Raw genomic sequence first — 12,992 nt, 5'->3', positions numbered from 1 at the left:
AGTTTGTACCTTTTAACTCCCTTCACTCATTCCTCCCACTCCCCACTCCCTACTTTCTAACAACCACCAATCTGTTCTCTGTGTCTGTGAGTTTGTTTTTTGTTTTGTTTTGTTTTATATTCTAGATTCCATGTATAGGTGAGATCATAAGGTATTTGTCTTTCTCTGTCTGACTTATTTTTAAATTGGATTGTTTTTCTTTTATTATTGGTTTGTAACTATTTTTTAGAATATTCTAGATACCAACCCCATATAAGATACATGATATGTAAAATTTTTCTTCCAGTCTATGAGTTTTTGCAAATTTAAACATTGAAGAGATACCACTACACACCTATTAAAATGGCCAAAATCCCAAATGCTGTCAACACTAAATGCTAATGAAAACGTAAAGTAAAAGGAGCTCTCATTCATGATTTTGTATTGTTATCATTTCAACATTGTACAAATTGCAAATAGCTTCTTAACTGTCTCATGATTTCAGTCTCTCCCTTCTTCAACACCCTTCTCATCCTTTACGCCTAATAGCAGCATAATAGCAGTTTTCAAATGTCTAAAGGACTATCATGGAAAAAGGAATTGACTCATTCAATGTAACTCTAGTAGTAGAAGAACTACACTTTTTTCTTCTAAATTATGTTATGAATAAGTCCTTCAAAACTGAGTGTTTCAGTTTGGGCCTAAATGCTAAATCATGGCAAACAAAAATCACTTCTTTAAACCTTCCTCAACTTGCTATGCACACTTGAATATTGATCTTCATTATGTTCTTTCATATTCTGAAACAAGCTGATTCCTTCAGACTAAACTGCTATTCTTTCTCTTGAAAAACAAAAATTCCTTTACCTACATAGTTTTATTTTTTTCTATCCCTGTTGTTGTTAGGATAGTCTTAATTATCCATTTTAAATTTAACTTGTAGTCTACTGAACTAACTTCTAATAAAAACCCTCACTGGTAGATAAGAACTTCATAATAATAATTGTCTGTCATACGTAAGCAATTGAGCAGACTAGGAAATATCATTTTCTACAGCCACACATAGTATTTTTGCATTTCTTAAAGTACAAGGACGAAGACATTAACATGATGCAAAGTTATGGTAACTTTATAATATTTTAACATAAGCAGAATTGTATATATTAAAAACTATGCTTTATAACCAAGATTTTGGAGATAACTAAATGCAAGTTAACAAAGTAATATCAGGTCAACTAATCTTTGACAAAGGAGGCAAGAATATACAATGGAATAAAGACAGTCTCTTCGGCAAATGGTGTTGGGAAAACGGGACAGCAGCATGTAAAGCAATAAAGCTAGAACACTCCCTTACACCATACACAAAAATAAACTCAAAATGGATCAAAGACTTAAACATAAGACAAGATACAATAAACCTCCTAGAAGAAAATATAGGCAAAACATTATCTGACATACATCTCAAAAATGTTCTCCTAGAACAGTCTACTCAAGCAATAGAAATAAAAGCAAGAATAAACAAATGGGACCTAGTGAAACTTATAAGCTTCTGCACAGCAAAGGAAACCAGAAGTAAAACAAAAAGACAACCTACGGAATGGGAGAAAATTTTTGCAAATGAAACTGACAAAGGCTTGATCTCCAGAATATATAAATAGCTTGTACGACTTAATAAGAAACAACCAAACAACCCAATCCAAAAATGTGCAAAAGACCTAAACAAGCAATTCTCCAAGGAAGACATACAAATGATCAATAGGCACATGAAAAAAATGCTCAATATCACTAATTATCAGAGAAATGCAAATCAAAACTACAGTGAGGTATCACCTCACACCAGTCAGAATGGCCATCATTCAAAAATCCACAAATGACAAATGCTGGAGAGGCTGTGGAGAAAGGGGAACCCTCCTACACTGCTGGTAGGAATGCAGTTTGGTGCAGCCACTGTGGAAAACAGTATGGAGATTCCTCAAAAGACTAGGAATAGACTTACCATATGACCCAGGAATCCCACTCCTGGGCTTGTATCCAGAAGGAACCCTACTTCAGGATGACACCTGCACCCCAATGTTCATAGCAGCACTATTTATGATAGCCAAGACATGGAAACAGCCTAAATATCCATCAACAGATGACTGGATAAAGAAGAAGTGGTATATTTGTACAATGGAATACTACTCAGCCATAAAAACTGAGGACATAATGCCATTTGTAGCAACATGGATGCTCCTGGAGAATGTCATTCTAAGTGAAGTAAGCCAGAAAGAGAAAGAAAAATACCATATGAGATCGCTCATATGTGGAATCTAAAAAAACAAAAACAAACAAAAAAGCATAAATACAAAACAGAAACAGACTCATAGACATAGAAATCAAACTTGTGGTTGCCAAGGGGGCGGAGGGTGGGAAGGGATAGATGGGATTTCAAAATTGTAGAACAGATAAACAAGATATATATACAGAAGATCTTACGGTAGCTCACAGAGAAAAAAATGTGACAATCAATATGTATATGTTCATATATAACTGAAAAATTGTGCTCTACACTGGAATTTGAATAACACTGTTAAATGAGATACAAAACCAGTTAGTATTTTATAGGGAAATAAACCATGACCTATGAGACTATGTTTTTTAACAGAAGAAATGTATCTGATTATATTTAGGACAAAAATCTACAAATTAACATTCAGCTTGAGTATGTCCAGGACTTTTAATCAATTTTAAAAACAGTGGATTCATTAAAATACATTCCCCCAAATTATCTTGGTTTGAGCCTGTTTTAACAATGCACCTATGTGACATTGAAAGGACAGTTAGCTCTCTTTTTATTTGTATTTCCAAGCTTTAAGTGATTTCTTAACATATAGCAATAACATATGATACATACATTTGCCCAGGATAATTATAGTAGCATTTAATTTTTATTGATGGAAAGAATCAAGATGATAAAGATGTCAATTTTCCCTGAACTAATGTTAAAAATCAGTATAATTTCAAAAAAAGAAAAAAAAGAAAAAAAATGCCCCCCTCCCCAAATCAGTATAATTTTATTAAAACCCCATTAAGTGTTTTTAGAGAACTAGGACATAAACCCAAACTAGCTGTGAAGAGAGAAAGCTCAAGAGTAGCTCAGAAAATTTTGAAGACAATGAACTAGGTGAAGGAATTACCCTATAAAATGTCACATGTGAAACCTGACAGAGGCAGCGCTATAACTTAGGGGAGAAAAAGTGGACTCTCCAAGCCATTGTTTATAGCCTTGAAAAATACCAAAAAGATTGCTAACAGATAGAATAAAAAAATAATTTCCAGGCGGATAGCTACCTAAAAATGCAGAAAAGCAAAATGTTAAACTCTTGGGAAAAAAATATAGAATGTTTTTATAACTTGAGGCAAAAAGGATTCCTCAAACAACACAAAAGCTACCTTATATAAAGCCAAAATTACAAATTTGATTATATTTTTCAAAAACTGCTCTCTTTAAAACCACTGTTATCCCCAAAATTGTGAAAACAGAAGCTACAGATTGGGCAAAAGCTATTTGCAACATATTTAATTAAGAAAGCTTTAGTATACAGGATATCTAAAGACAACTTATATAAATCTCTAAGTGAAAAACCCTCAAGCCAACATCAACAAAGATAAGTAAAAGATAGGATCTAACAGTTTTCAGAAGTGGACGGATGACTCATCAATGTATGAATAAATGTTCAACCACAAGGAAATGCAATTAAAATCACAATGTTAAAACTTTTTACACTTGTAAAATCAGCAGTATTTAAAGGATCTGAATATACCAAGTACTGGTGAGGGTGTGGAGAGGGTCAGAACCTCTCTGCAGTGCTGTTGAGAATATGTGTTGGTATGAGCATTTTGAACTGAAATGTGTCAGTTAAAGTTGAAAGTGCCCATGTTCTCTGACTCAGAAATTCTACTTCTAGGTATATATCCTGGAGAAACTCACACATGCGCATAGGGAGATGTATGAAATTCATTATTAATCAGTATTCATAATAGCTAAAATTCAAAACAGTACAGTTGTCCATTTGCAAAATAATGGATACATATATTTTGGAATATTCATAAAAGATAATACTATGTGCTTGTTAAAATGAACTAGCTAGAATTGTATTTATAACCACGGATAAATCTCATATATAATGTTGAGTGAAGCAAACGAAATTGTAGAAAAAGAGGTACATTTTATAATGTTTGAAAACTGCAAATGTACACATATGCATATTCATGTATATGTATTCTTTCTATTTCAGGATTTCAGTAGAAAGGCTAAGCATCAAAATCAGTAAGATGGTTACTTCTGTGGAAGCAGTGAAGGGAATAGAATGAAAGCAAATAATAAAGGGGCTTCAGCTTTTCTGTAATATATTTCTTTAGGAAAAAGTCAGGCTCTAATATTGCAGTGCTGAGATTTCATAAAATTGGGTGTTGGTTACATGAGCATTTATTATCTAATTCCGTCTGCATTTCTCCATGATTGAAATACTTCATTTTGAGGAATAAAAGATGGCATATATAAAACATGTATATAAATTTAAAGGCATTATACAGGAAACAATACTAATACTATATATACCTCCTGAACATAAATCCTATATGTGTGTGTATATGCATTATATACATGTGCGTTATACACACACTTACGAGCCTTATGTATTTCAAGTATACAGCTTGAATAGGAAGGAGTCCCTGCAATTCCTGATGATATTTTTCCTTGGGGAGGAGAGATGGGATAAAGGACTAGATGTGAGGCCCAAAAAGATATTTCAGCTAGATCTGCTATGTTTTATGTAGTTTGTTGAGAACTAAAAATGATTTCATTATGTCATACATTAGCAGTTATCAATTCTTTATAATACAAATATGGATGTTTGGTAAACTGAGTCTCTCCATTTAGTATTGCTTATTTCTGTTTTTCAAAGCAGTTTTTTTAAAACATTAAACATTTGACTAAGATCTGGAGCTTGGAGACAAATTTTGGAGCAATAAGAGTATCTCAAAAATCAAGTATTTTGTCAACTCATTTATTGGGAATGGTAATGTGTTATCAGAAAAACTAATGTGGGTAATTTTTTCCCTTTTTCCAAAGAATACAAGTCAATGACCAGATTGTGGAAGTGGATGGAATCAGCTTGGTGGGTGTTACACAGAATTTTGCTGCAACAGTTCTCAGAAACACCAAAGGCAATGTCCGGTATGTAAAATTTGGTTACTTGATATTTTGTTGAATTTTAGTTTTCTATAATTGCATCTACAAATATATGTAATTACAGGCAGAATTTTATGTAGATATTAAAAACTTATCTTTAGTTGTACATTTTTCCTTCTTTATTGTAATTCATGTTAATGTAATTTAAAACTAAAAATTATAGTATTTTGGAAAAACGTGAAGGTAAAAAGTTAGTGTTAATTAGTGTGATTAGTTATTGAGCTATGTTAGTGTGCCTTTTTGCTAATATAGCAAGAATTTCTAGGAAGATAGAATTTCTAGTTATATCTTTAATAAATATGAATTTAAGATCCAAATCCTTTTAATAAAACCAGTTGTACAGTAAATCAAAATTGAAATGACTATACATATATTCAGTGATACATGTTATCTAGACAAGCAGGCTGAATGATTTGAGGTTAAGAAGTGCATTTTTAAAAAAAATCTCTTCATTGTCTTAAAGAATCAGGCAGAACTAATCTTTGGTAAACTATAACTTTTCCAACTTAATAAGATAGATGGTACATTATTTTGTACTTAAAATTTGTGTTCAGTCCTGGGGTTCTGAAATTTTTAGCTCGGAAAAACAAGAAAGTAGTCCTGAGCCAAATACATCAAGGTCTGAAATCCACTTTATTTGGTCATAAGGTACTTATTTTTAATACAGTATTGCTTATGTCTTACACTTTTCCATAAATTTTATGAAGGAACACGTAAGGGAATATTATTTATTATGTGTAATTATGGAAGTGTTTTAGTGTTATCATCATCAAAATGAAACTGCCAAATATTCTGAAAATATTGATGAGTTAATATTGCTATAAAGAGAGTAACATTAGGATTTTATTGCCGCATATTTTTTGTTGCACAAGCATGAGTTTAAGATTTATAAGTCATACTTTTTCAGTTGGAAAACACCCCTTAATGCTGAAGGGAATGTTTAAGGAATGCAACCTAAATGACTTCTATGGGTGCTGTGTTAATGCTTCAAGAATACCCATAATCCAAAGAAAATTCTGTAAAATAATTGGAAGGAGCACAGGAAGAACTGTCAGATGCCCTCTCAGAGCTGCACGGCTAGGCCCCTCAGAAAATGTGATTGTCTCTACAGATTGCTATCTGTTCTTGAGAAGACACTTTCCTGTATCAGTGTAGAACTTGATTTTGAAGCTGCTCCTTAGACTTTAAAGTGAATTTTGAAGTGAGATAAGTAAAATATACATTCATCTTATGAGAACATTTCTCACAGACTCATAGACATAGAATACAAACTTGTGGTTGCCAGGGAGATGGGGGTGGGAAGGGACAGACTGGGATTTCAAAATGTAGAATAGATAAACAAGATTGTACTGTGTAGCACAGGGAAATATATACAGGATCTTGTGGTGGCTCACAGTGAAACAGAATGTGACAATGAATGTATGTATGTTCATGTATAATTGAAAAATTGTGCTCTACACTGGAATTTGACACATCATTGTAAACAACTATAACTCAATAAAAAAAAACATTTCTCAGTTGGGGGAAAAGGTTTGTAGTTACATGAACTCACAGCCATCCCTTTCTTTCTCTTCATAATTTTGTGCTGCTATCATTTCAAGCTTTGTTAAAATTACAAATGGCTTCTTAACTGTCTCATGATTTCAGTCTTTCCCTTTAATTTGTCCTTTTCATCCTTACCCCTAATAGAGGAACATAATAGGAGTTTTCAAAAATATAGAAGAAGGAATTGACCAATTCTATTTAATTCTCATAGTAGAAATAAGACCTATGGGTAGGAATAATAATTTGATACCCAGCGTGTCCCTCTCTTATTTAGATACCTTAATGGCCCTCCATTCTGGGCAGAGTCTAAGTTTTTATCCTGGTATTAAAAATCTTTCATTACCTGATCTTATCACTTACCTCTTTCTATGATTCATGAAGCTCTGGTACAGTCTTACTAGTGTAGTCATCATCCTTCACACATGACTTATGAATTATTGTTGTTGTACCTTTCTCTATTCCATTTTTTCTGTTTAAAATATTCTCTTCTGGTTATAGCCTACTTATCTTGAAGAACATATTTCAGCTCCTTTGCCCTCCAAGAAGTCTTCCTTGATCCCCTATCCCCTAGTGATCTCTTCTTCCTAATAACATTCATCATTCATACCACTTTTTTGACCTGTAGGTTACAGAACATTCTGTTTTCATTTCTTAAAGGTATACATCTTATTTTCTCATTCACTTTGGAAAAATCTTGATTTTGAAATGGGACCTTTGGCTTCCTTTGCTCCCTTAACTTATTTAACCCTGGGTCCTAATTGATTGAAATTTTATAACCCAGGGTCTTAATTAATTGAATGTAAGGAAAAAAGTCTTTTGTCAGTTTTAATTTATTAAAAATAACATTAGCATCTGTTGAATATATTTTGTAAGATATTAATACAAAAACAGGATCCAAAACCTAGACCTGTATTTTTAGTGAACTTTTTAAAACTGAGGGTTTAAAGTATGTATGGTTCTATATTTCTTATTTATTGATGACCTGGCTATCACATTTAGTGGTTACTAAAATTTATTTTTTTAAAGGGATATCTGAAAAATCACTAAATTTAGTTTAACTTAAATTGACTACTAAGCACAAATCTGGAAGGAATGTGTGAAGAGCCAGGAAGGGGAAAGATAAGAAACTAGTAATGATGAGAAAATTGAAACTGAGATTTGGAAGGTGATTACATTTTGAATATTGGAGATCAAGATTTTTATTTCCTGGAAATATATATATAAAATTGGTGCCAGCATTTGAATATGTATCACACTATGAAGTTCTGTGACTTCACCATACTTTTAGAGAATCATTTTTTATCTCACTTGTTGTTGTTGTTTTTGTCGTTTTGGGAGGGGGTATTTACTTATTCATTCATTTTAGTAAAGCTACTGGGGAATGAACCCAGGACTTTGTGAATGCCAAGCATGCACTCTACCACTGACCTATACCTCCACCCGCCCTTATCTGACCTCTTAATCTGCTTTATTTTATTAAACTTTGAATTGCTCTACCTGAGTATATGAACTCATAGTACTAGCGAAATCTTATTAATGTGCCATTTTTGACACGCCAGAGAAATCAAAGACAAATATTTTAATATGGCAACTTTCAAGGGCATATATGTTTTTCAACCCTACATCATTTATTTATATGAATTACAGCGTATCAGACCACTGTGAGGAAGTGGTTCAGCTCAAACCAGGCTGTGTTCCTGGGGGATTGCAAACCCAGGCCTGGGTTAAAGCATGGGAAAACCATTTTAATTTCTTCAGTTTTACTGATAGTACTTAAAACTAAGTAATCCCAGTGACTACAATGGTAATCATGTTAATTACTTTAAGTAATTGGTTAGGTAAAGGACTTACAGAACTCAAACAACTGATCCTCCGAAATGATACAACAGCACCAGAAGGAAGATGAGCATTGAAGGGCGGGTCATGGAGGAGTCAGATACAGTCTTCTACATCATCCCTCCACTGGGCCTCACAGGACTTGCTGGTCTCCAGATTTTAAACCACCATGGGTGTGGGTGTGATACCAAGAAGTCCCAAGTCTGTGTGTAGTAGGGGCCTCTCATAGTGAGCTGGTCATGTAGGTACATTCCTACTACATGACCAGCTCAACTATTGAAAACGCCAGACTCCATCAACTCCAGGTACAAATTAATAAATCCAATTATTATTACTAGTCAATTCAGAAAGACTAGCATGACTTGCCTTGAAACATTTCATGAACCCATATTTGCAAAACATTATTTATCCTTGGTTAGTACATTTCATAGCTTTGACCAAGGGTCAGTTCCATGCTCAAGGCAACTCTAGAGATGAACACTTGGTCAGTCTGGATTGACTCTAGACTGACTCATTGCTGTATAATACATATTGCATAACACATCTACTGCTTTCTTTTTGACTTTAGATTCATACTATTTAGTATGTTTTTATTGTATATTTCAGTGTTACCTGGCAAAAGCCTAAAAAGAAATTGTAACAGTTGTTCAAAAACCCATAATCAGGGGGAGGGTAGAGCTCAGTGGTAAAGTGACTGTTTAGCATGCACAAGGTCTTGAGTTCAACCCCAGTACCTCGATTAGTAAATAAATAAATAAACCTAATTACCACCCCCCCAAAAAACAAAAAAAGATTTAAAAAGAAGAAAAAACATATTTTAAAAAAGAATAAAAAAGAACTTAAAAAATTTAAAAAACCAATAATCTTTTGGTTAATAGAATATAACTTGCCAAATGTAATGTAGTTAGAAAGTTAGAATAAAGTTCTGTTCTCATTGTCAGATCCTGTGTTATGTAAAAAATAATTTAAATAGTTTAGATTCAGTTCATTTGAATCAGCAGGTTTATCCACCTATTCACAACTCAGTTTTATATTAGAACATACTGAATGATGCTTTTCTTGGAGATCCTTAGAAGATCCTTATGTTTGTCAATCCATGTCCAGTTATGGGAAAAATCATTTTAAACTTGAAATTACAAAGTCATTAGAAAAAATAATAGAAAGTAGTTTGAAAGAGATAAAAATCCTTGACTGCTTACCTATGGAAAGAAAGTAGGGATCACTAGAAATTAACAGATGAATTCAAAGCTGTTCAGAACTATCTTTCCTTAATTTTTGGATATAGAGCTTAGTCTTCTGTGATGTTGCTTTGCCAGAGATGCCCCAAATTTAGACGTTTGACTCAATCTCTCTGGAAAAAAGGAAGAATGTATTTTGAATTATAGTATAGCTAGCAGGTAGGTAAAATCACAGAACTGATTCTGTTACAAACTAAAAATAATATTTATTGTATTCATTGATATTTCTCTTTGCTCTTAGTGCCAGTAATAATTGTCTTTCTCTAGCAAGTGCCTTTTTTCACATGAAGCCAGACCTCATGGATTCAGATTCTGGATTAGCCACTTATTAGGTGTGTAAGTTTACAGAGGTTTTTAATCCCCCTGTGTCTCAATTTCTTCATAGGCAGCAAGATAATACCTACCCCATAGATTCGTGACGAGTATTAAATTATTAAATGAGTTAATACATGTAATGCTTTTAAATGAATGTCCAGAAAAAGCTGGAATTCAATCAAATATTATGATTTTCTTGTAAAAATTTTGGTCACTTCTTGGATGTTCCTGTAGATTGCCAGAAAACCAAGAGTCAATTTTATAGCCTTTTCTAACAAAGGCACAGTATCTTATAATATGCATTTGTATAATAACTTTATTTTTGGTTTCTAATCTTTGTGATTTTTGTCTTTGTAATTTTCTCTTTGTGACATTTCTTTCACTTATTAAAAGAATTTTGAACTTTAAAAAATAAAAGTAATGAATATACATTAACAGAAATACCAAATTTTTTCAATAATAGAAAACTCGACTGTCCTTTTCCTCTTACCCTATGTCCTAGTCTGCAGGCAAACCATTGTTAAGTTTCTCTCTTTTTTTCTTTTGGAAGTACTACTGTAAGCCTTGTCCTCATTTCTTGATTTTTCAGTTTTAGATAAAAATCTAATGATTGCTTGCTATAGAACCTTCCCCAATGCTTTTTTTTAATTAAAAAAGTTTTGCAACAGTTTATTACATTTACTTTTTATTATACAATTACAGTTGTCTTGGATACTTTTTGTATAGGTTGATTCAAAAAAATTAAAACCAATAACCAGTACTTACAATATTATGGTTATGAAAATATTGTTCACTGTAGAATCAAGTATTATGACTGAACTGAAAGAAAATGAAATGTAATTTTATGTCATTCAATCTTTGTCACTATATGAGAAGCTCTTCAAGGCATGTATGAAGGTTCTAATGGAACCTGACATAATTTATTTCTAGCCTTTTTGATTTCCTCTGGGTCCTAAATAGCTGCTAGGTCCTTGCATGTTTGAAAATGCATTATTTTGCTCTCAGATATGGCTAAGTACAGTATTTGTGATTCAAAATATTTTTCTGTTAGTATTATGAAGACATTGTCCATTGTCTTTTAATGTCTATGATTTGTAGTGAGAAGTTTGATGTTAATCTGATTTGTAGTCCTTTATGGTTTTCTCTTTTGGATTTTTTCCCCTCATAATTGGGAGTTTGAAATTTTTACCGGCCTGTGACTAAATTTGTGTTTGTTTCTTTGTTTTTATGTAATTCTGCTTGGAACTCAATCTGAAGACTTGGGTTTGAGAAAATTTTTAGGAGTATTTTTAAATTTTCTTTATTTCTTTTTCATTGTCTTGATCTTCTCTTCTCAAACCAGTGTTAAATGGGGCATGTCCTTTAGCATCTTATTTTCTCTAAGAATCTCTGTCTCTTTACATTTTTGCTTATATAGCCTAAGAGTTTTCTTAATTTATCTTTCAGATACCAATTTATTTGTACACCATGGCTTTTTTTTTTAACTATTCTGACCCCAAGTCTTTATTTCCCTCTTGTGTTTAAAGCTTTGTCCTCTTGTCTGAGTTTGAGAATTACCCAGGTTCCTACCTGACATCTTCATGTGGCTTTCTAAAGGGCACATGAAATTTAATATCTTCAGAGTATTATTATTCTTTATTTGTACCATTTCCTGTCTCCTGACCTTCTAAAAGATAAAACAAAAACAGCTGTATCATATGATCTTTACTTGGCTGATTCCTTCTTGTCAGGTCTCAGTTTAAAAATCACTTTTGTAGTGAACAAGTTCTCATACTATGCTATTTATGTTGTTCAAATCTCAAATCAGTGTCTATCACATTACCATGTTCTCTGCATAGCTCACTCATCTAATGACCCTCTCCTCCTGTTATTGACTCTCTTGTTTAGTCCACTACCATGTAGACCTCTCTCTAGCCTGTGTGGTGATTAGGGTATGAAGGGAGTAACGACATGTGACTTCTGAGGCCAGGCTACAAAAGGATTGTGACTTCTACCTTGGTCTTTTGGATTACTAGCCCTGGAGAAATCCAGCTGTCATATTGAGAAGACATCCAACAGGCTTCTGGAGAGGCCCACACACAAAAAAACTTAGGGCTGCCAATAGCCAGCACCAAATTGCCAGCCATATATTCTTTTTCAGATTCTTTTCTATTATAGGTTATTACAAGGTATTGAATGTAGTTTCCTGTGATATAAGTAAGTTTATTGTGTTTATCTATTATATATATATAGTAATGTGTATGCTAATCCCAAACTCCTAATTTATCCCTCCCCACTTCCCGTTTGGTAACCACAAGTTTGTCTATGTCTCTGAGTCTGCTTCTGCTTATTTATTTACAAAAAAAAAGTTCATTTCTATCATTTTGTAGATTCTACATATAAGTGATATGAATATTTGTCTTTCTCTGTCTGACATTACTTCACTTAGTATGATAATCATTTTTTAAAAAGAACAAAGCTGGAGGGCTTTCACTGTCTGAAAACTACCCTGGTCGCAGCAGTCTGGTTTATGCGTAAGGCTAGAAATACAGATTAACGGAACAGAATAGAGCTCAAATGTAGACCCGCACAGACATAAACAATGGATTTTTGACAAGAGCAGCAAAGTGATTCACTGGGGGAAATAATAGTCTTTTCAACAAATGGCGCTGGAACAACTGGATAGCCATACTTAAAAAAAATGTGTCCTTCATCCTACAGTATACTCAAAAATTAACTCAAGATTGATCATAGGCCTTAGTGCAACAGCTGAAACCATAAAGCTTCTAGAAAACAGGCAAAAATCCTTATGATCTTAGGTTAATCAAAGGTCTTTTGGGGCACAAAAGCAAAAAATATAAGGAAAA

At 33.1% G+C, this 12,992-nt stretch overlaps 1 protein-coding gene across 5 annotated transcripts in view; it reads left to right on the top strand.

The window, feature by feature from the left end:
- PPP1R9A (protein phosphatase 1 regulatory subunit 9A) overlaps positions 1 to 12,992 on the top strand; it is a 259,617-nt gene that overhangs the window by 154,253 nt on the left and 92,372 nt on the right. For all 5 annotated transcript variants that reach the window (XR_012074487.1, XM_015242041.3, XM_072964969.1 and 2 more), the window contains exon 5: positions 5,093 to 5,197. Coding sequence is in view for 4 of the 5 variants with exons in the window: in XM_015242041.3 (XP_015097527.1) it covers positions 5,093 to 5,197 (105 nt within the window). In the remaining variant the exon portion in view is untranslated. The remainder of the gene's footprint in view (positions 1 to 5,092; positions 5,198 to 12,992) is intronic.

The sequence above is a fragment of the Vicugna pacos genome, chromosome 7 (assembly GCF_048564905.1).
Source record: "Vicugna pacos chromosome 7, VicPac4, whole genome shotgun sequence".
NCBI classification, from domain to species: domain Eukaryota; kingdom Metazoa; phylum Chordata; class Mammalia; order Artiodactyla; family Camelidae; genus Vicugna; species Vicugna pacos.
This window is presented reverse-complemented; position numbering and strand designations above follow the sequence as displayed.